The sequence below is a fragment of the Dipodomys spectabilis genome, unplaced genomic scaffold (genome assembly GCF_019054845.1).
Source record: "Dipodomys spectabilis isolate Male_0828 unplaced genomic scaffold, ASM1905484v1 ptg000163l, whole genome shotgun sequence".
NCBI lineage: Eukaryota > Metazoa > Chordata > Mammalia > Rodentia > Heteromyidae > Dipodomys > Dipodomys spectabilis.
Window position 1 is genome coordinate 2578765 of NW_024870840.1, and position 24964 is coordinate 2603728.

General features: G+C 35.7%; 1 protein-coding gene and 1 non-coding gene across 2 annotated transcripts; one reads left to right on the top strand and one right to left on the bottom strand.

Annotated features, from left to right (window-relative positions):
* The first annotated feature begins 205 nt into the window (after window positions 1-205).
* On the top strand, window positions 206-311 carry LOC122119340. Its single transcript, XR_006149546.1, has one exon. It is a non-coding gene; the product is annotated as a U6 spliceosomal RNA (small nuclear RNA).
* Window positions 312-16365: 16054 nt separating this feature from the next.
* On the bottom strand, window positions 16366-16836 carry LOC122119235 (ferritin light chain-like). The gene has a single exon (XM_042693260.1). It carries the CDS (start codon window positions 16784-16786, stop codon window positions 16403-16405), a length of 384 nt encoding a protein of 127 aa, XP_042549194.1. The 5' UTR covers window positions 16787-16836; the 3' UTR covers window positions 16366-16402.
* Between the last annotated feature and the right edge of the window lie 8128 nt (window positions 16837-24964).

Sequence of the window (24964 nt, forward strand, 5' to 3'; positions counted from 1 at the left end):
TTAATGAATGCATACAAACTCAAATGTCAATGTAGATAAACTAAAATTACATTTCTATCAAAGAAGAAGGCTTTTTCAATAAAGAATAAGACTTTTGTTTTAAGGTGAAAAGTTAAAGAGTGAATCCTAAATTGTTTTTCAAAAAGTAAATGACAGAGAAGTTTATGAAAGCCTTCTGAAAGGTTATCTTAAAAAATAAATATGAGTGTTCGCTTTGGCAACACATATACTAAAATTGGAAGATACAGAGAAGATTAGCATGGCCCCTGCGCAAGGATGATCCGCAAATTCGTGAAGCATTCCATATTTTTATGGCATTTAATGACACTACATTTTCAGTTGTATTGAAATGAAATCATTAAAATTTTATTTGAATTAAAATAAAAATAAATAAATAAATATGAAACCATAACTCCAAATAATGAACAATATAGTCATTTCATTTCATAGCTTACAGAATAGGGTAGAACAACCCATTGTTATTCTATGTCATGAACAAAAGTGATTTCTTTAATCCCCAAATTACCTATGAGAAAAATAAATGTAATTTCAGAATTTTGTCCTGCATTCAGACTGCTATATTCAGACAGGAGCAATATTGACTTTATCAATAAATCACTTAAACAGAATTGACATTCACTGAAGGATCTGACGATAAAATAAAAGACTGTGAAGTTATTTTCCTCAACTATATATGAAATAGTTCTCAAGCAAAGTCACATGTCCAGACTTGTTATTTCAGGATGTTTATTCCTCTGCAGGTTACATGGCTACTATGACATGAAAATAATCAGAGCTTCCCAATTTTTCCATCACACCTGCCTGAAGAGCACATTTTTATGGAATGGCTTTCACAAAGATTTCCCATATAAACTGAATTCAGATGGAAGTAAACTTAGATTCAGTATTTTCATTCATGTTCTCAGCAAGGTTACTCTATTGGAAGTCAGAGAAAATTAAGAATGGTGATTCTTACATTACTGAACACAAATACAGAAGTTATTAAGGTTTAATTCTATGAATATTAATGATTATATTCTTTAGTATTAGAACTTCAGTCAATATAATTCAATATAATACTTTGAAATATGTTTAAGGAAGGTCATGGAATTATATGAAGAAATTAAAATTATACCAACCTTAATGAAGGGAAATGCATACCATTAGATGGTAATACTGAGTATCAAAATATGATTTGCATCTGGGTGCCAGTGGTTCAAACATGTAATCCTAGCTACTCAGGAAGCTGAGATCTGAAGATCACAGTTTGAAGCCAGCCAGGGCAGAAAAGTTCAGCATGAGACTCTGATCTCTAGTTAACTACTTAAAAAATGGAAGTGGATCTGTGGCTCAAAGTGGTACTGTGTTAGCCTTAAGCAAAAGAGCTCAGGGCAGAGGTCCCATGGTTTCCCTTATTTGCAGTAAATAATATATGTCTAGGACAAGCAGAAAATGTCAAAAGCTATGTATATATGACCATATAAGATGATGCTAAGGGAAATAAAACCCAAGATAGGGACATAAGAGGTTTTGTCTTTGTTGCTGTTGTTTTTTAATGTACTTATAATGTACTATGTGATCTTTCTGTTTCTTTTGTGTGTTCTTCCCCCATGGTATAACCCCTGTATTTGATTCCAGTGTCCTGCATCTTGTATGTACATTTTTCTAATTTGGGGAGGGGAAGAGAAATAACAAAATGCTGAAATAATGATACAGGTTGACCCATTGTAACAATGAGATGTACAAGACACCATGTTGAAAATGAACTTTACAAATTTGGTGGGTAGTGGAAAGAGTTGGGGAGGTGGGGAGGGAAGGGATGGTAGGGAAAAAAACAAAGGAGGGGGGTAACAATGCTTGATAGGAATTGTACTCATTACCTTACTCATGTAATTGTAACCCCTCCTCTGTACAGCATCTTTACAATAACATATATATATATATATATATATATATATATATATAAAGAGCTCAGAACAATGCTCCAGTCCTGAATTCAAGCCCCATGACTGACAAAAAAAAAAAAAAGGCCTGTGAAGGTGGCTCAGTGGTGCATGAGGCCCTGGGTTTGATACCGCAGTACCACATAAATGGAAAAGGCCAAAAGTGTCACTATGGTTCAGGTGGTAGAGCACTAGCCTTGAAGTGAAGAGCTCAGGGACAGCGAGCAGACCCAGAGTTCAGGCCTCACTACCGACAAAAAAAAAGTTTACATCATAACTTACAGATAAAAACAATCTCATTGACATGAAAATAATTCATATCTCAGTACTCACAAGATTTAAATTTAATTAAAACTAGAGAAGATAGAAGATTTCATCTTATATTTTAAAATATTTGTTTAATTTAGGTCCAAATTTTACCTAGCCCACAAAAAATCCTTAATCATTTTTATGGAAAAGAATTATTCAAGATTTTTACGTTAAAAGATTTAAGATTTCATAAAGAATTTTTATAAACACCTAATAAGGAAATTGAAACAAGTTAAATCAATAGCTAGAACTCAGTTGTCCATTTTCTTTTAAGCCGTCTACCTTTAGTTATAATGGTAAAGGAATCTCTAAAGTTACATTAAGTCCAAATAACCTTTATGAAGAGAAAAAGGCTTAGTTCACCAATGCTACATTAAATTTTAGATTCAATTGAAAGAAAACCAGACATGGGTTTGATGAATTTCTTTGTTCAAATCCAAGCCTAATCATATGTCTCATAAAAAGGACTTAACCAGTAAGATGTTCAAAGGAAAGTATTGACTTGTTCAGATAAAGCTTTAAATCTCCTACCAGGAAATCTGAAAAGACTAAATAAGGATTTTGTCTTTTGGTGAGATGAAGGAATAAAAACATCCTTAGAAAACTGAATACTTTCATTATGGATTACTGAAAAAGTCTTCTAAGTAAGATTCTTGTTCATTTTCTACAAATAAAGCATTTCTACAAGTGCAATACATTGTTTTATCTGAAGCCTTCAAATGAAAATAATATTACTCCAAACACTTGAAATGTAATCTTGTATTTATTGTAAAGAATCCTAAACTTTCCTCCCTCAAGGGAAAAAAATGTTCATTTTCTGAACATCATTCTACATTATGTCCAAAATGAAGATTGCTTAATGAAAAATGCTGATACAGTTCTGGTTTTTTTTCTACCTTTTCTATTCCCCAATCTTACCATTTGTTTAACAAAAAACTTCATGTTAATACCTGCTTGTTAGGAAATCTTGTAGCAATTTATTTAAATTTATTTGAATACCCATTACTGGGTAAATCATATGTTAAAGTGCCTATCAATGCAATAGGAGATTTGTGCTCTATTAGCCCATAATTTACCTTCCCCAGAACAAAATCTCTAGTCCTACCAATTTAGTCAAACAACTTGTTTTTAGATGGTTGTTGTTACATTAGGGATGTACTAGTTTACTATAGAACAGTAAATTTCTATAGCAATTTTTGAATGCTTTATTGTATATTATTGTGATCACTACTGGAGATTAAACATTCTGTTTCAGAAATTTAGGCTTTATCCAGTAAATTGAGAAGGTTAATAAGGAAATCCAAGGGCAAAGGAATACAGAGTGAATAAGTAAGCTAAATACCAAGATGACTCAGGGGAAGCAGCAATTTCAAAACTTCAAAAGTTCCAAAGTTAATTATATAGTAAGAAAATAAAACTTGGAAGAAATAATTTTATCATGGGTGACCTAGTAAGGTAGAAACTAGAAAGAAACAGATGTTGAATAAACTCGAATATGTGGAGGTAAAATGTTTTTATATAGTGAAAATAATGGAGAAAAGAGGAATTTTCTTTAAACTTGGAGAGTAGATAGAACTTGGAATGTATAGAATACTTAGTATAAATTTTTATAGAATTTATGAAGTTAACATCTTTAAATTCCTAAGGACCCTTCAAAGACAATTGTCTGTCACAGAGCCCAAACAAGAATATCGCGATACTTTTGGATTACAATCTAAAGAAGTTCCTGAACATATGGCAGGATTCCACTAAAGAGTAAGTTGAAATTAAGTTGTAGAGCACTTGCTTAGAATACCTTAAATTCTAACCACAGGATCAAAGAAGAGGAAGAAGGAAAAGGAGGAGGAAGAGAAGGAAGTAGAGGAAGAACAGATTTAGAAGTTGGCCATTATTCAGATTTAACTCTAAACAAAGTCTAAAATAAAAAGGCATGGATTTTGTTCTCTATCATCTATGAGTATAGGACAATCAATTAATAAATACCTTCAGTCTAAAATTGCAAGCTTAGACTGTTCATAGTATAAGTTTAGATTTTAATTTAGCTTCTGTTCTTGTTGGACTCCTTCCTATGAAGAGTTTATGCTTTTAAATCAGCAAGATGGGATATAGAGCAGAAGGTAGTAAGTAAAGGGGAGATAAATTGTTCAATTTCATCTAATTGAAAATCTTTAGCAGCCCCAATTTTAGATATATTATCTCATTTTACCACTGAAAAGGCTATCTCTCATAATTCAAAGACATTTCCATCATCATTTTTTTGTAGAAACTTCCTTCCCAGTTCTTCAGAAATTGAGAGAATGCAAGTTTGTGTGACAATCAACCCACCTTTCTTTGCTGCATACTCAGAAAGTAATTACTCTCTGCTTATGCTGTTTAGAACTTTGGAGTGCTTCTCTTGTCTCTGAGAGACTCTTGATGGGGGGGAAGTACACCATTACAGCGAGTTTATTTTTTTTATCAAACGTGATCTAATGTATTTTATTTCTTTACTCAGCTACATACTCTCATCTGAACATTTCACTACCACTTTCACAGCCACAAGTTGCCAAGATATGAACATTTCCCCTTACCTAAGGATTGAAAAATGGCAACTGTCCATAATTTCCAAAAGGTTTTTATTAGTAGTTTTTGGTACTACTTCCTGACATAAACTTCATCTTAATGTGAAGTACTTTTAAATATGCAATTATTTACAAGTTTCCCCCTCCTTCCCTCTGCATGCTTACATTGTTTATTTTAACATTTTTGGCTCAGACAGGATTGTTCATTTTTACAGCATTAAATATTATATAAGAGAGTTATGAAAAACAGAAATGATCATTGCTTTGAGGCGATAGCATTGGAATGGATATATTGTTACTGCTTTTGCCAAACATTGCTTCAGACTTCAGGAAGCATACAACCAGTTCTTAAGCCATTAATCTACTTTGGCATGTCTTGTTCCTACAGAGGGCTCCTCTCAATATTTCAAAGCAAGCATACTGTAAAGGCACTGCACAAATATCTCCAGCTTAGATTTTGTTAACAAAATGCTTCCTGTTTCTTCTGCACAAAAATTTCACAGGCTTTTAGCCATCATTTGCATGGGAAAATATAAAGTTTTATCTGCCCCCAAACTCAATATGATGCTTAGAAAATTTTCTTTAGGAATACTGAATATAGTTGTTTATTTAAATAAGACAGATGCTTATAGCAAAATCATGCATATGTACCTGAAATAGAACTTAATTGGAAAAAATTAGTTGCAGTAAATTGATAGCTTGCTGCCACTTCTTTGTGTCATATTTTTTGCTTTTCTAATATATATTTTTATTGTAAAGAAACTATACAAAGGGGTTACAGTTACATGAGTAACTTAATGAATACATTTCCTATTGAACATTGTTACCCCCTCCTTTGTTTTTCCCTTACCATCCCTTCCCTCCCCACCTCTCCAAACTCCTCCTTCTCTCCACCCCAAGATGTAAAATTTCATTTTCAACAGAGTGTCTTATACATTTTCAACATAGTGTCTTGTAGGTCTCATTGTTACAATGGGTCAACCTGTATCCGTATTTCAGCATTTTGTTATTTCCCTTCTCCTCACCAAATTAGAAAAATGTACATACAAGATGATGCTTAAGGAGCCAGGTGCAGGTGCCTCGTGCCTATAATCCTAGCTACTCAGAAGGTCAAGGCAGGAAACTCTGTGAGATCACCAATAAACCAATAGAAAACTGGAAGTGGCGCTATGGCTCAAGTGGTAGAGCACTAGCCTTGAGCTGAAGAGCTGAGGGACAGTACCTACTGCCAGAGTGCAAACCCACAACCAAAAAAAAAAGATGATGCTTAGTAAACTTATGGGGAAATCTTGTATTATGCCACAAATAGAATTATTAGAATGTTAGAATACAGTGAAGAGATTTTTTAACAATAAAAATGAAAATACTTATGTCCAATGCCTCATGTACCAATACTTCTAATTCTAAATTATACTAATCATTAGTGAGTGGCACAATTGCTTCAGCTTTTTATATTCTAACATGAGTGTGTGTTGCTTATAAATACTTCTTAAAATTTTAGTTATATTTTAGAATATTTGTTTGGAATTGGAATTTTCTTGTGTGCATTAGAACTTTTCCATCCTGGAATAATGAGAATTAAGTTCATTGCTAGTGTTTGCACACAGACCATCAAATTTTCAAGGACAGATTCCCAGTTCATTGGAGTCAGTGATAAGTATTTTAGGTCATAAAAATGCCAGTATCTTAGTGACAGTGCCACATTGTCTTATTCCCTTCACCCCGCTTCTATGACTACCAAGTCAAAGCTTATGAATAATATTATTGCTATTGTTGTTTCCCATTGTGTTTATGCATTTGCCTCATTTCTCTTTTGCTACCTATCTATAGTTGTCTTGTAAAGTTTTTTTTACTGACCTTTACTATTCAGTTCAATTGTTAGAACAGTGCTAGATTTTCCTGTGAGAACGTACCCTACATAACACTCATCTGAGACTGAGGGCTCTAGGTTGATGTTGTATCTACTCCAATGATGAAAACACGTTCACACACATCCAAACTATCATACTGCCCTAACTGCAGTGTTTAGGTCACAGATGGACAGGTGAGTCCAGCAAGATCAGTGAGGATTTTAGAATATGATTTGCTTGAGCTGTTGAAGAAGTTCTTTGGTTTTCTCCCCTGGGAAAGACAATCCTGCACAAAAAGATAGAAGAAAAGCAGAAAATGTCAAGAAGAGATTGAATCCACACCTATTTCCATGGGTCCAAGATGTGTTGTATTTGGCTAAACTTTGATTTTGCCTTTCTAGTACTGTTTGTGATCTCCCTTGAATCTACCATACTTCAATGAATACATTTGTGTATATTTTCATACTACCCAACATATTTACTTATGAGTATGTGAGCTAAATCTACCATATATATATATATATATATATATATATATATATATATATATATATATATATATATGGGAAATCGTTCATCTTTTTAAAATTTATTTTAGTGTAAAAATGCTGTGCAGAGGGGGTACAGTTACATGAATAAGGCAATGAGTACATTACTTGTTGATCATTGTTACCCCTTCCCTTGCCCCACGATCCCTTCCCAACTCCCCCTACTCCTCCCCACCCCATCCCACTCCCCTACTCCACCCCCTACCCCTGCCCAAATTTGTAAAGTTTGTTTCCAATATACTTTCCTTGGGTAGCATTGTTTCGATGGGTCATCCTGTGTTCATCTTTTCTTTTTTCTGAGCCTGACTTACTCTACATAACCTAAGTTTTCTCTAAGTCTTTCCATTTCTTTACAAAAGTTATTAATATTAGTATTTCAAAGTCCTCCTATCAAGCAAAAGCTTTTTCCCCCCAGAAACTACTCTTTTTTTTACTACCAACTATAAATCATTTATTCCAGGCATATCACATTTTTTGCCACAGTACAAAATGTGAGAATGCTGTATTTCTATTTTTTTCTCCTTCCTCCTGAAGCGCCTGTTTCTTTGGTGATTGTTAAAAATTACCTCCTTCTCTTGGGTATGATATCCAATTATCCTGTTCTGAAAGAGTAAAACAAGATAGTGACAGAAGAAAATCCTCCAGTAGTTGATCATCACCCTACAGAAATATCAATCTGAACAGATATCGATCCACAAAACTGCCCTTATAAGATCTAATGAAAGCAGAGGAGTGAACCAGTACTTCGTTTTAGCACAATGATACAAAGAATAGAAAAAGGAAAAGAACCATTGAAGAAGGCAGCAAGAAAAAAGTTGCCTCATCACTCTCCGTTCAACTCCACAGATGCATCATGGAAAGAAATCCTCCTATGGGATGTTGCTTTCTTACACCTGGGTATATATCCAAAGAAGATAAGTCAATACATTGAATCTTCTTCACTTTCATGTTCATTGTAGCACTACTATTGTAACCATGAAATGAAAACAACCTAAGTGCCCATCAACAGTGAATGGTTAAGAAAAATGTGGTACCTCCACACAGTGGAATACTATTCAATGACAAGAAAGGTGAAATCTTTCTTTTATTATTATTAATAAGGTTTTTTTATTGTGAAAAAACCATACAGAGGGTTACAATTACATGAGCAAGGTAATGAGTACATTTCTTATCAAGCATTGTTGCCTCCTCCTTTGTTTCATCTTCCCATTCCTGCCTTCCCATCCCATCCCGGCTTTCCCATCCCCCCCATCCTCCACCCCACCCCCACCTCCCCACCAAAGTTGTAAAGTTCATTTTTTGACTTAATGTCTTGTACATCTCATTGCTGCAATGGGTCCCTCTTTATTCCTATTTAAACAATGTGGTATATATACACAATGGAATTCTATGTCTCCATCAGAAAGAATGACATTGCCCCATTTGTTAGGAAATGGAAAGACTTGGAAAAAATTATATTAAGTAAAGTAAGCCAGGCCTAAGGAAACATAGGTCCCATGGGTTCCCTTATTTGCAATTACTAGTATATGTCTGAGACAAGCAGAAATGGTCAGATAAGTTGATGTTAGGCAAAATGAGCCCCAAGATAAGGACTCAAATGGTTTTTCTTTCTTGCTATTCTTTCTAACATATTTATAAGATGATTTCTTTGTTGCTTTGTTATGTCCCTCCCCCACGGTATAACCCCTGTTTTCACTGTATTTGATGTTGGTATAATTTGTGGAGAGGAAGGGAAAAAACAAATTGTTTAAAATAGGGTGAAATCTTATCATTTGTTAATAGGGATGGGACAGGAAGTCACAATGTTAAGTATAATGAACTATATAATTATGCATTTGGAAAACATTTGAAATTGATTTCACAGAAATGGAGAATAGAATGATGGTTACAAAAGACCAGGGAAAGGACAGAGGAAGTAAAAATGAGGGAAGATTTAAAAATGGGTACTGTGTGATAGACCAAAGACTCCAATGATTTGTTGCACTGAGAAAAACTAAAGGTAATAAGAATGCATTCTACATGCCCAAAAAATGAAAAGAAAAAATTAGGAATGTTTTATTGTTTAAAAAATGATAAATTTAGTATTGAACTTTTGAACTTGTATTTACTACCTTACTTATGTAACTGTAACCCTTCTGTACAGCACCTTGACAACAAAATTAAATTTTAAAAAAGATAAATGTTTGAAGAGATAAATATGTCTATCCCAATTTGAGCATTAAAATGCATGCACGTATCATCAACTTATATACCGTAAACAGTACAATTTTATGAACAAATTAAACAAAGTATTCATTCTGCCAATCTAATTAAATACCAAAGAGACATTGTATAGGATACTTCTCTAAACACTACCTAATATATATTTTTCTTAACTTTCCTGTAAGAACTATTAATCATGGGCTTTCTGGTAGAGTTGTGCAGTTGTGCACTTCATGAAAGTACACAGGAGAAAGACTGACAACATAAATCCAACTAGAACTCCATTGCCAACACTGTGTCTGGCTTGGGGCTGTTTCCTCCAAGAGCAAAACAGGAAAGAGAATGCTTTCCTCTACCCAAGAATGCCATAGTATCTCTAAACCATCTGCAGGTATTCCTGTATTCTGCACTTCACAAAAGCTACAAGAAGAAAAGGATGAATATTTCAGGAGGTAAATAAGCCTACCTTGATTTGAGCATTGCAAAATGTACACGTAAGAAACTCATAATACTCATTGAATGAGCATGCTTGCTCTCATTTATTCACTCAAAAAGAACTTCATTCTTCTAATTTACACAAAGGCCTTATATTAGATAGCCACAAATAGTCTTGGCTATAACATCTCTTAGATAGCTATGCATGAAATATTTTGGAGGCAAATTATGACCTGAGAACAAACTAGAGAAATTTATTGATCGTTGAATGAAGAGTCATCACAACTATTGTAGACTCTGGCACATAGGAGAGTTTCTATAAAGGCTAGCTCCTCAGTGAATTACCCTGTCAGGGAGATTAGTGAGGAGAAGACTGTATCAGATTTACGATCCAGAAATGAAACACTACCATCAGCATTCTTATCACGCTTAATTTATTTGGTTATGATTACTCATCATTTTTCTAAGCAACATGTCAATTCATATTAATGACTTGGATGTCTTTGAATTTAGAAAATATCTACTCCAAAACAAAATTGATTTGTTTTAATGATCCCAACATAATTCACTGAGATAAAAATTTCCTTATTAGTTTCTTCCCAGGGAGGACAACTGTTTCATTAATTTTAAACATGTCAATCTAAGAATGCTATACCCATCAAATAGAATAATGACTAACATTATATGAAACACAATACATTCCATAGCAAAATTAAAATGCCCATCATTTACTCAGAAAAATAAACACCTTTACTTCTACTAGGTAAACTTCATAAGAAAGTCAATTTTATATTTAAGGCCTGTTGGATGCTAAGGGATACTTTGAGAGGGACAGATTACCATTTACTCTCTACAGTAACTCCCTGACTTGTACTAATAATATAAAATAGCTATGTAAGAATGGATCCTATTAAAATACTCTTCTGTATGTAAATCATTTAACATGGATGAATTTTCTCTCCTATCTCCTGGACTAAGACAACACCTCTAGTTTTACAAAATATATTTTTTATTAGTTCAGTTTCATATGTGGATGTGCCTACCTAATTACATTTTAAATACTCATTTATCTTTTAAACAGTGATATGGATGTTTTTCATTTGGTTGTCAAAGTTTGATTACTTTCTTTAAGGCAGAGAGGTAGCCTAGCGAACCATCACAAACTTTTCCTAAGGACACATTTTCCAGCAAATTCCAGTGCTTTATCACAAGATTATTTGTATATTTAAACCCTTCCCATAGGTTACCTGTCTCCCTCAGAATAAAATTAAAGCAATGACCATGATCTTCAAAGCCCTCAAGGCCTGGATTTTTCTTTCTTGTACAATCACAGAGGCAGTTTTAGGCAGGTTCCTGCTTCTGGCCCACACCTCATTATGGGTTTTCAGCTCTGTGTTCTGCTCTCATTTTCATGGTAGTCTACACTGGTGTCTTTGTAAACATTTCTCAGAGATGCTTGCCCATCTTTCTTGCCCATGTTTCCATTCTTTGGTTTTTCTTTACGACACCATCTGTATAGATTTACATTAATTTATCATGATTCCTCATCTAAAACATTAGAAGCAAAGGTTTTCCTTTATACACTACTGTGTTGCTGTCATTTGTAATAATGTCCACCACACAAATAGGAGCTCAATAACATTTAATTAAGCAAATTAAATATCATCACTTGGCTATTAGCTACATATTTCTAGTATGCTTGAAGTTGTGCAGAGGAATATAGTGTCGTTAAAGATCTTTTATTACAGAGGAGATAAATATCTTAATTAACAAATATCCAAGCATTTAATCCCATCATTTTATGTGTGAACCCAAATTATTCTTTTAGTTAAAGAAATGCATGAGGCAACAGGATTCTTTTCCCTGTTAGAATCATTAATATTTTTAAATCTGAATTTATATAGAAGGCTTTATTTTTTTCCATTGCCTAGAGCTTGCCTTCTTCAGAGGAAGCAATAAGACATCCATGTAAGGATGCTTACTGGTAGGACTGGAGCAGAGCAACCTCTGAGGAAGATTTACCCTTGAGCTCTATTCTGTGCCATTGACTAGAATCACTGGCATGAACATATGGTCTGTCCACCAGAGGTAGCTTTTGCCTCATCAACAAACATATAGATATTTGCTCACTGCTGCCTCCTGTGATTATAAATATGTGTGTAAGATGTTTTAGCCATGACTTTAATTAACTATACAAACTAGTCCTAAGGATTCTTCAGCATCTAGAGGAATAGTTAAGGCATGAACAAAAACAACCCAAAGAGAATGTGCACGTGTAAAGAAATTCACATTGAAAACATTTGAAACTATCCATGGCAGCTCTGATTATGAAAGGAAAAATTGAAACAAACTAGTGATGTTCATGTGCATGTTACTTCTCCTATTTCAAGAGATGAAGACACTGTTGCTTGCTATACTTGGTTCAATCGAGGTATAAACCTAAAATTCTTACTCTACAATCATTGTGGATTTGGGGGTTTGAATGAGTCTTCTTAAGCTTGTAGTTATTTATAGAGAAAAATTATTATGCATCTTTTATACACCAATAAGGTCTTTGCCCCCAGAGCACAAAGATTATTAAGGCATAGTTGTTACTTCCCAAGGAAAATATGATGAATATAAACCAACTTCTGTCTCTAAAGATTTTGCAGCCCCATTGGGAAAGATAAATATTAAAAATATTTTTTCCTGATACCATAAGTATGATAATATGATGTTCAAAATATATAGCAGGTCCTTCAGGCTTGAGAGTATTAGAAATGGCTTCCAAGGAGAATTGTACTTGAGATGATTCACAAAATAAGTGAGAGTTATGCAAATGAATGGATGCCTGGATGCAAAAACAGCATTGTTGTTCATTTCATATGATGTTTCAGAGTCCTGGAGTGGGGAAGAATGAGAGAGGCAATGGAGCTCAAAGTAGGATAGATCTCCATAGGCTTAGAAGAGGTCAGATATTTAGAAAGTGAGCATCCTGTTCAAGGTAAGATTGTGTCATGAATGGATGTTAAGAACCACAGGACTGAAGTCAGAGAAACCAGTTGGTAGAGGTAAGTAATGATTTAATAGAGGGACAAGCCTTCTTATCCCTCTTACTTAGCTGAAGTAGCAAAGATATGGAAGACAGCACATATATGAAAACAGATCAGGCTAATCAGCAAGCAGAACAGAATGTTTTAGTTTATTGGGGCATGAAGAGTAAGTGAGCAGAAAGTTATTCAAAGAATTATAAATAGCTGGAATGGATTTGAAATCCTTGTTCAAAATATTGCTACTTACCTTACCTGACTTATTTAGTGAATTATACATGACCAGCTGTTGACACTAGCTTTTTATCATTTCAGTCATTGATCTGGGAACAGAAGTCTTTTTCTTAAATTTTACAAAGTTATTTTAATGTGTTGCATTATGTAACATTATAGGTGAGCAATGACTCCAAAGGGTCTGTTGAAGACCCTTTAGTCTATGTCCTCAAAGAAAATCCACAGCCTTGGTACAGAACCACCATGTGTCTCGGAACATTCATGTAGATTGAGAAAGAAACAAGCTTTTGATGGCATCATATAATGCTGCTTTGGGAACATGTATTTCTTTAGTATACCTTAGCCTCATTAATTCCACAGCTATCCTTAATATTTGTCTGAAAATAAGTAATTGCCTAAACAACTTACTGAGGAGGAAATAGGGTGAGCTGAGTGGGAAGGTAAAATACATGAATGTTGAAATCAAGAGCAGAATTATAAATGATCAGGTGACAGATACAGAGGACACTGACTTGGGTAACTGCAACAAGCAAACAAAAAACAAGTTTTTACCTGAAGCCAGAATGAGCATAAGATTCAAAAGGGAAAGGTCTTGATTCCTGTGACAGCATTGGAATTTAAAGAGCAGCAAAGAGCAGCTAGAGGAAGGTAAAGACTTACGTAGATCTTCTGGGAGATGCTAATGTGTCTTCAGAAGTATCTGCATCTTATATATAAGTAGACATAAAACCCAGTATGAATACCAATTACTGGTAAAATTTTGCTTGGCCAATTTGCATCATTAGGCTGTCCCTATAATCCACTGAACACTTGACACTACAAAAGGCAGTTTGGACATTTTAAAACTGTAAATCTACAGTGAAACCAATGGAAGGAAAAGCTGCCTAAGAAAATGAATGCATGAAAAATCTCTTTCCAAGAGAAGTTCCATTTCTACACACTGCACTCTCCTGTGTGCTAGAAGCAAATTTATCAAACACAAACTTCAGATATTATAAGATAATTGAGGTGGAATTTTGCTTAGAATGCCACCTGAGGACTGGACTTTTAACAATAGAAATGGAACCAAAAACAACTGCAATGTGAAAGCCTGGAAAGAAAATAACTACTCAAAATTCCATGGAAGGAAATAAACAGGAGAACTGTATGACAGTCCCACTGTAAAAGAACATAGAGACTCCAAGAAGGATTTCACTGCTGACATGGTGAAATGCTGTGAGAAAAGTCAAAGAACAGAATAACTACACATAAGGTTAGGAGAAAAAATTTTAAAACAACTTGTATTAAGTAAGAAAAATTTGAGTTAAAGAATAATTTTATAATCCATTACCTGCTTGTGCTAGCAAATATTTACATGACAATAAAATGTGAATAAAGATAGTCCACATTTACCTACATCCTTCTGTATAGGTAGAACTGATAATGGTGCATTGGAAGGTAACTCGGTGCAAGCATTGACCAAGTTACCAGTTCTGAATGTTTGCCTCTCTTTCTTCCCAAGTTTCTAGAAGATTATGTGAATCTCCAGCTCTGTACCTGTGTGCAAGCTCTGAGGTTCTCCTTGTCAACTGATGTAAAGTACCTTTACTTTGTGTAGGCCACCTATCCATTTCTTACTTAAAAATATAGATTTTCCTACCTTCTGAGCTACCAAGATTTTTCACCTGTGTTTAAATATATCTATGCATTTTAACTGACATGTGCTTGGATGCATGAGTACAAGAATGTACTTCTATTTTAAAATCACATTTATTGATATCTACCTTTTAGGTTTAATTTACAAATACTCACCTCTTTGCATTTATACTAACCTCCTTATTCTTTACTTTATCTCTTTTGCCCTGCCCCTAGGGCTTATTTGACATGATGTATACTAATTGGCTAATTTGTTATGTATGTTTTATCATTTCTTACTGAAAAAGAAAAAATATCCTGAAGCTAACAACTTTTTATAGAGCTATCTCACTTATAAACAACATCTAAACATAATATTCAAAAAGTAGACACATAAGATGAATAAACGAATGAATTGAGTTAAATCTTTTTGAAAGTGTGGTTTTGTTATCATTGAAATTAGCAGTAATTAAGAAGTTGTATATAGAACAGGATCAGAAAAATAAAGAAAATTATATTTCTTTGGGTCTGGCTTACTTCATTTCATATGATTTTTTCCAACTCTTTCCATTTCCTAATAAATGGGGCACTGTCATTCTTTCTGATGGAAGCACAGAATTCCATTTAAATGGAATTGATCCATTCAAAGTAACATAGGTGCCATGGTTAACCTCATTTGCAATAATTAGTATACGTCTAGGATAATTTTACCCAATGAGCAGAAAAGCTCAAAAGCTATATATGTATGACCATATAAGATGATGCTAAGCAAAATGAACCCCTAGATATGGACACAAAAGGTCTTTCTTAGTTTTTGTTGCTGTTAATATACTAAGTGATTTTTTTTCCTTTGTATGTTCTTCCCTCTGTTGTCACTGTCCTTGACTCTGGTACCCTGCATCTTGTATATACATTTGTCTAATTTGGGGAGAGGAAGGAGAATAAGAAAACGGCTGAAACAAAGACACAGAAAGACTCACTGCAACAATGATACCCACAAGACACTATACTTGAAATGAACTTTACAACTTTGTGGTGGGGGGGGGACGAATAAGGGAAGTGGGGGAGGAGAAGGAATAATGGGAGAGCAACAAAGAAGAGGGTAACAATGTTCAACAAGACAGGTACTCATTACCCTACTCATGTAACTGTAACCCCTCTGTACAGCATCTTTACAATAAAATAAAATTTAAAAAAAAAGAAAATTATAGATGCATTGATATTCGCAGCACAAAAATAACAATTATCGATAGTGTGCATAGTTGAGGGGAAGAAAAATAAAGATATAAATAAGTATAGTTCTTTGTGTGGCCACGTTAACCAACACAGGAACACGTTATTTAATGGTGTAGTGATATTAGAATGTAGAACTTATTTCCTAAGTGAGTTAAGTTGTCTTCTGTTATAATAAGAAGCTAATACATAATGTTTTTTGCTGCAAAAAGCTTTATTTTCATTTGGTCCAAGGCTTGGGAAGGGCTCCAGGATGGTTAGTTAGGAAGTTTCCCAATGGCTAGCGGCAGACGCTTGTCCAGAAACCCTGATGTCTGGCGAGGCAGAGATGGCCCCTCAAAGGCTGCTGGACTCTGGAGTTTTCTAGTCGTGTTTGAGGGTGAAGCGTTGGAAAAGATCCTTGCCCAGCTGGGCTTGAGGGGCCCCCAGCCTGCGAAGGTTGGTTCAGTGGTCGCCCATCTTCTTGATGAGCTTCACCTCTTCATCCAGGAAGTGGTTCTCTAGGAAGTCACAGAGATGGGGGTCTGTGCGAACAGAACCCAAGGCATGAAGATCCACAATGGCTTGGTTCAGGCTCTTCTCCAGGGCCAGGGCGGCTTCCATGGCTTCCACGGTTTTACCCCACTCGTCCTGAGAAGGTTTCTGCACATCCTGGTTCTGCATCTTCAGGAGGCGCTGTGCGCCCTCGCAGTCCAGACCCATATCCTCGCAATCGAAATAGTAGCCCAGAGAGAGGCAGGTGTAGGAGGCCCGCAGATGCAAGTTGACCAGGCGGTTGACGGCAACCTCCACCTCGGTGGAGTAATTCTGACGAATCTGGGAGGTCATGGCTGGTCGTGGATACAGAGCTAACCACAGGAAAACATGGCTTTGGCTGGTCCTGGAAGCAGGCGACGGGGAGAAGATCAGGGTCAGAGGCGGTGAGTGGAGAGGCAGTTGGTGGTGGAAAGGAGGAGTCCCCGTCCAAACACTGTTGAAGCAAGACACAGATCCGCGGGACTGTGCGCGCTGCTGCTCAATACATAAAAATCTTAAAAAAATTTACCAGAAGATATATTTCAGAGATCAGAACTGCCTACAAAGACCACAACTAGTGACTGGCAGTATTGAGACCATTGACTGGCATGTTTGGTTCTTTACCAACCCTTTGTAAGAGCTGATGCATTTTTTACTCCATACATACTTCATTCAGTAAACATTGAGTAATGTTGTTAAATAGGAAGATGTACCAAGATAGATATCAGGGGTTAAATTACATGGAAAAATAAGGAAAGAAAGATATCTTTTTAAAACACCTGGTTTTGTATTGCTTTTGCAACTAATGTTAATGTTTGATAAGGTTTAAAAATCTGAAAATATGCTATTTGTATTATTTATGGTTAAATTGTGTAATGAGTTATAAAATATTGTCCTAGCAATTTTGTAAGTACTATTTTTCTTCCAAGATGAAAGTAGGAATAATGAACTATTTTTCGAGCACTGAAAACACTATTATTCATAGGGCCAGGGACAAAGCAATAATATTGAATCTTTCCTAATGAAACCAAAGATCCATCTCTTGTCATAAAAATAAGATTTATTTCTACTAGAAATCGAGGGTTAATTTTTTTTATTGTGAAAATACCGTACAGAGGGGTTACAACTACATGGACAAGATAATGAGTACATTTCTAATCAAGCATTGTTGCCTCCTCCTTTATTTCCCCTTCCCACCCATCCCATATCCCCCTCCTGCTCTCCCTAACTGATCCTAACCCTCCCTCACACACACACCAAAGTTGTAAAGTTCGTTTTTCAACATAATGATTTGTACATCTCATTGTTGCAATGGGTCCACCTGTATCCCTATTTAAACGATTTGTTTTTTCCTTTCCCCTCCACAAATTATACCAATATCAAATACAGTGAAAGCAGGGGTTATACTGTGGGGGAGGGACATACAAAGCAACAAAGAAATCATCTTATAAATATGTTAGAAACAATTGCATGAAAGAAAAAAAAACATTTGAATATTTATCTTAGGGTTCATTTCCCTAACATCAACTTATCTGACCTATTCTGCTTGACTCAGACATACATTGGTTATTGCAAATAAGGGAAACCATGGGGCCTATGTTTCTTTGGGTCTGGCTTACTTCACTTAATAAAATTTTTTCCAAGTTTTTCCATTTCCTAACAAATGGGGTAATGTCATTCTTTCTGACGGAGGCACAGAATTCCATTGTGTATATATACCACGTTTTCTTGATCCATTCATCTACTGAGGGGCATCTGGCTTGGTTCCAGATCTTAGCTATGGTAGATAATGCTGCAATAAATATAGTTGTGATGGTAGCTTTAGTGTGGTGTTGCTTGTGAACATTTGGGTAAATGCCCAAAAGTGGGATTACTAGGTCATAGGGGAGCTCTATGTGAAGTCTTTTCAGGAACCTCCATACTGCTTTCCAAAGTGTTTGAACAAGTTTACACTCCCACCAACAATGTAGTAAGGTTCCCTTCTGCCCACATCCCCTCCAGCATCTGTTGTTATTAGAGTTCTTGATTATAGCCATTCTAACTGGGGTGAGGTAGTATCTCAATGTTGTTTTGATTTGCATTTCTTTTATGGCTAGGGAGGTTGAGCGTTTCTTCATGTGTCTATTGGCCATCCTTCTTTCCTCTTCAGAGAAATTTCTAAGTCTTTAGCCCACTTATTTATTGAGCAGTTGTTTCTTTCAAGATTTGTTGTTGGGGGATTTAATTTTTTGAGTTCCAGGTATATTTTAGATATGAGACCCTTGCCCATTGTATGATCTTCATGAGGATTAATTTTTGTATAAAACTTTTTCTTAAGGAATTATCCTTCATTTTCCTTAACGAAAATGACTTTTTAAAATTTTTATTGTAGGAAGTGGTGCTGTGGCTCGCCTTGAGCTGAAGAGGGCAGGGACAAGGCCCTGGCCATGAGTTCAAGCCCCACGACCAACAACAACAACAACAAAATTATTGTAAAGATACTGTACAGAGGGGTTACCATTACATGAGTAAGGTAATAAGTACATTTCCTGTCAGGCAGTTACCCCCTCCTTTGTTTTTCCCCTATTATTCCTTCCCTCCCAACTCTCCAACTCCTCCTTCCTGCCCCCCTCTGCTTCAAAGTTGTAAATTTCATCTTCAATCTAGTGTCTTGTACATACAAGATACAGGGCACCAGAATCAAATTCAGTAACAACAGGGATTATACCATGGGGGAAGAACATACAAAAAAAATCACATAGTACATAATGAGCAGGAAAGAGGGAACAGCTGACACTAAGCAAAAGGAAAGAAATGTACATATCACCCGATGTGGAAGAAATAACTGTATTGTCAAAGCTCATAGAACTCATAAACTTTATAGATCACGATAAAGACAATTTGCCCCATGAAGGTTAGAATGTGTTTGTGACTTTAACTAAGTATCACTATCTCACAATACTGTGACATTTATGTATTCACTTAATCACAATAAAAAAAATTGCTATTAAAACCAACAGTGACAAAGCAAAAACCTATTTTGACCAAATATTGGGGTTCATTTTGCTTAGAATCATCTTATATGGTCATATGTACATACCTTTTGATCTTTTCTGCTTGTCTGGTTAGATTATCCTAGACATATACTAGTTATTGCAAACAAGGGAAACCTTGGAACCTATGTTTCTTTGGGTCTGGCTTACTTCACTTAATATAATTTCCCTAAGGGAAAAAACTTTAAGACATTTGTCATGATACACCAGAGATGTCGATGAGGGTTTCTAAGAGAAAACTCATGAGAGTTTTGTAGGTGGAAAGATAATATGCCTTTGAGGCCTGTTTCTCCCATTTGTATACATCATTAAAAAAGAGAATGTTGTTATGACAACAGCCAACTACATCAATATTACAATTTATTGACCTGTTCTTGATCTATCTTATAGAAAGGTCTTTTCTGACTGTATTCTCTGATGCATCTAAATGCCAAGGTGGTAAGAATTCACTGTAATCTCCTTCACAATTTATTTCATTATTGAAAGCTTTAGTAGAATCATGAATACTTAATGGCACTATAGAAAAAAATAGACTTTCAAATATATCTCAAAATTGCCAAAGAAAATGCTTGGATGGAAACAACGCAGTTTCCAAAGTGAAAAACTTTTGTTGAATAAGTGCACAGACAGCTGTTTTCAGAAAATCACATTCCCCTCAGTCCCGAGTGAGACATGTTCTTACACATCACAACATTAACAGTCACATTGTGTTACTTGATTTAGTGCAACATAATGCAGTGTGACTAATGCAACCCAATGGTACCGATTCATGTAAGAGAAAAATCTATTGCCTAGGAAATGTGAAACAAAGATGCATCTCTAAAAACAAAGGTTAAATAGATCAAAGTCTCCCGCAGAAGGAAGCATCATGCAACACATACGAGTTTTATTCCAAAACATTTCAATCTACCATCGCAACAATCCCTGGGTAAGCTAGAGAAAGGATTAGGCATCAAACATGAAAAGCCCTTAAGCTGTTTCAACTCAAGTACTTGGTGCTTCCACAGTATTTCCCTCTGCAGTACCAATTTTCTGAAGCAAGAGCCTTTTCATCACTCTTATTATGCATTGCCCAGTTGACTGTTAGAAAAGCCCACTTGACAACCTGCTATCTCTTCCTCAAGAGTATTTTTCAAAATGTCCTGGGCATACTAAAGAGATATCAGAAAGCAAGTTTTAAAGTGCCCCATTCAAGAACCAGTACCTGAAAAGAAAGGGTGAAATTGGAGATGGCAAGAAGCCACCAGAGTCCTCTGGGTATTGGTTGTGTCTACTCATCTACATGCACTGGGTAGTTCTGTATCTATCTGATAATATGCCTTGGACAGATAACAAAGGCAAAGGATTGGACCTTGTAGCTAATATTTTGAAATTGGGTGAATTGCCATTTTATCTCTCTAAAGGTTGTCCTAAGAAGTTTAAGGAAGAACAAGTCCTACAGGTGTATTTAGACTATACTTCCAACAACCAAGTCACTATCATTCCATGTAAGATGTAAATGGGAGAGCTGCTATTTTAATAAACAGCCACTTGATTTAAACTTATGTGTTTGTATCACCTAAAGAATATATTGTACCTATTGTTTAAATAGGGATACAGGTGGACCCATTGCAACAATGAGATGTACAAGTCATTATGTGGAAAACGAACTTTACAACTTTGGCGTGAGGGGGAGGAGGCTTGTTGGGATGGTGAGGGGGAGGATGGGAAGGGATGGGAAGGGGAAACAAAGGAGGAGGCTACAATGCTTGATAAGAAATGTACTCATTATCTTGCCCATGTAATTGTAACCCCTCTGTATAGTATTTTCACAATAATAAAAAGAATATATTTGTAGCACTAGAAATTCTCAATATTGGCCAGGTGCTGGAAGCTTACATCTATAATCCTAGCTACTCAGGACTGAGATCAGAGGATTACAGTTCAAAGCCAATTCAGGTAGGAAAATCTGTGAGACTCTTATCTCCAATGAACCACCAAAAACTGGAAGTAAAGCTGTGGCTCAAATAGTAATGTACTACTTTGAGCAAAAAAGCTCAGAGACAGCACCTAAGTCCTGAGTTCAAGCCCCAGGACCATCACACACACACACACAAAACCAAATATTCCCTAAAAGACAAAGACTTTTTTTTTGCCGTTCGTGGAGTCTGAACTCTAGGCCTGGGCTCTGTCCTTCAGCTCTTCAGCTCATGGTTAGCACGCTACCACTTGAGCCACAGCACCACTTCCAGCTTTTTCTGCTTATGTGATGCTGAGGAATCGAACCCAGGGCCTCATGCATGTAAGGCAAGCAGTCGACCACTGAGCCACCTTCCTAGCCCTAAGACATAAGACTTTTTAAAGTTGCACAGGACCAAAGTCTTTGCTTACTTCAGAGCCAAAACAGTGGTGGTAGTGTAAGGAATGGTAAGGGGTCATGTGGAAAGAGATGTTAGAAGATAAGAGACTCTTGATTCTGTGGATTTAACTAACCTTACCAACAATTCAGAGATGATATTCCACATGGACTCACCCAGGTGAGCTCTCTAAAGTCGTAAAATTAAATCTAAGACTAATTAAATTTAAGACACTAATATGACCTAAACTTTACTTGTCTTCTTCAAAGTAAGCCTAGCATAAAATATTAAAGTAGTAAGCCACTCTTAAATTTGACTTAATTTGACTTGAATTTGACTTCTTTAAGATTGTGTCTTAAATCTCTAATGCTTTTATTAAATGACAGAGAAGTATATAACCATAACTTCCCTTGATGAATAAACTCAGGTGGCACAATGGACCTACATACAGCAAAAACTACAGAGTATGCCAATGGCTCCAACATCTACCATTGGGCTTCAATTATATAGGCTTGGCACAGAGTAGATCTGACCTGCAACAAATGACTTAATATTGTTTGATGTGGCTTGCACATGAACAAATAGAAATAAGATAAAGACTACCACAAAAAAAATTGTAAATTATGAGTGACTACCTGAACAACTCTTTGAATAGTGTGTGTCATGTAATAGTATTCCTGATTAGTAGCAATTACAATGATGAGGGTGGTAGATACAGTGATATCATACTTGACCTGGCTCAAGAAAGATGAAGTGTGATGTTTAGGTGATCTCTTTTGGGTAGGGACATCAATTTTTGATTTAACCTAAGTCATGTCAAGCTGTTTCATGAATTAAATGAGCAAGCAGAAAGAGGTGGTCAGGGTAAAACAAATCCCATAGGAAGAGCTAAACAAACATTAAAGAAACTATAACATTCTTGAGATTATGTAAAGAATCCTTGCTCTAACTTTGCAGGTTTTGGTTAGCTCTTGAAGTTCATGAAGTAAGACTGATTTTCATTTCTTATACCCCTGTAGTGTGCAATGCCTTTCTCTCCATGCCAGACAATCACTTCACTGGCTTTCTTATTCCCACACCTGAAAAAACTATAGCTTTTGTTTGAAATTGGCATGGCTTAATTTCTTGAACTTCTCTAGCATTAGTCATTTTATTCATCCTCCCTTGTCATTCATCATTTGCACCTGACAAATCAGTAATATGAACAACATCATAATTGGAAATATGAAAAGATCTGAGACCTACAGGAAATTAGATTTAAGTGAGAGTAAGAAATTTAGTCCTATCAGTCACAGATTAAATATGTAAAGCCTCCTGTTAAGATACATACAACCCCATTTCCTTCTGTGGACGACAGTAGGAGAATTCCATGCCCTGGGGTCTTCATTTCATTCATTCTAGTCATCCACAGTCTCTCTCTCCTTTTCCTCTTCCCCACTGCCTCTGACCCTCTCTCTCTCTCTCTCTCTCTCTCTCTCTCTCTCTCTCTCTCTCTCTCTCTCTCTCTCTCTCTCTCTCTCTTCTCCCCACTCCTTTTCCTCTCCCTATGTTATTTTCAATCTTCTATCCATGCTCTTTTCCTTAGCATATATCTGAACTTAAATATCTAAAGCACTGAATTTTAAACTCCCTCTCCAAATCTCTGTGGAGTCTTTGCACACTTTCTGACAAAAATTAAACTGTATATCATACAGCTCAGATTCTAATGGTTAAAAATTCATTAATAGGAACAGATTGATGGTATATTGCTACTTTAATTAAAGAGGGCTGTGGAATGGCATTTTAAATAGCAATGTCATTTTCTAAATTGACATACCTCCATTACAAGGAGAAATACTTAAATTGAACCTGAAATAGAACAGTTTCTCTTCCAGAAATACAGGACTTTTTCCATTTCAGTTTTTTTACCTACCACTGCCAGAGGAAAAGAATTTTTTTCCAATTTCTTATCTTTGCATGAATCCAAGATTATTTCCAGGTAGCTCAAAAAGTAAACCCTTAAGTGTTAAATGACAAGAGGAAGTGGGAATAATTTTCTGCAAAATTGAATGGAATAGCTACAAACTAGATTTTCCTTTTAAAAAACAGCTACTTTTACTACTTCTGACAGGCACATCATATCCTTCTTCTGCTATACAGGTCACCACATCTTAACATTAGAAAGAATTGTTTAGAGTGTGACCTAGTGTCACATAATTCAGTCTGGTGAAGTTAGATCCATTATAGTGGCCTGCAATAAGTCAATCCAGGACATTGACTACTGTGTGATGCACTATTTAAAAAACGATCCCCACATCTTGTCTCACTAATCAAAGTTTAGGGCTTAATATTTGACTCTATTGAAGTACAATTTGGGAAATATTTATTAAACTATTTTATGATAATAGTAATAATACTCCTTATTTTTTTTTTAGTATTCTAAAGACAATTGACCCATGATGCACTTTTAAAACCTCTTAAGTTTTGGATGGTAAAAGAAAGCTGATTTTGCTTTGCTTTTATGTTGTGAAACAGTTCAAGAAACAAATGTTTATTTTCTTTCTTTGTTGTTGTTGGTTGTGGAGCTTGAACTCTGTTCTTAGGCGCAGTCCCTGAGCTCAAGTCGAGCACTCTACCACCTGAGCCACAGCGCCACTTCCAGTCTTCTGGGTGGTTTATTGGAGATAAGAGTCCCACGGAGTTCCCTGCCCCAGCTGGCTTTGAACAGTGACCCTCATATCTCAGCCTCCTGAGTAGCTAGGATTATAGGGCTGAGGCACTGGTGCCCAGCAAATGTTTATTTTCTAACTATCCAACTCCCTCCTTGCTTTTTTCCCCCAGGCTGGCCTAGAACTTGCAGCCCTCCTGTCATACTCTCCTACATACTGAATTTATATTCACACCTGAATCTAAATACTCAATTTCACGCTATTATTTTACCAACCAGCTTACTTTTAATATATAAAACAAAAACAGAGGTAATAGCCTGTATGTTACTTTTATTTATCCCTATCTTTTCTCAGAAGTAGGTACTGTCACATTCTCTGCATTTAACATTTCATGAGTAGTTTGTTTACTGAGACAATATATTTTATGGTGCAAAAAAATCTAATACTGTAAATAATAGGATAATAGGTCTGTTG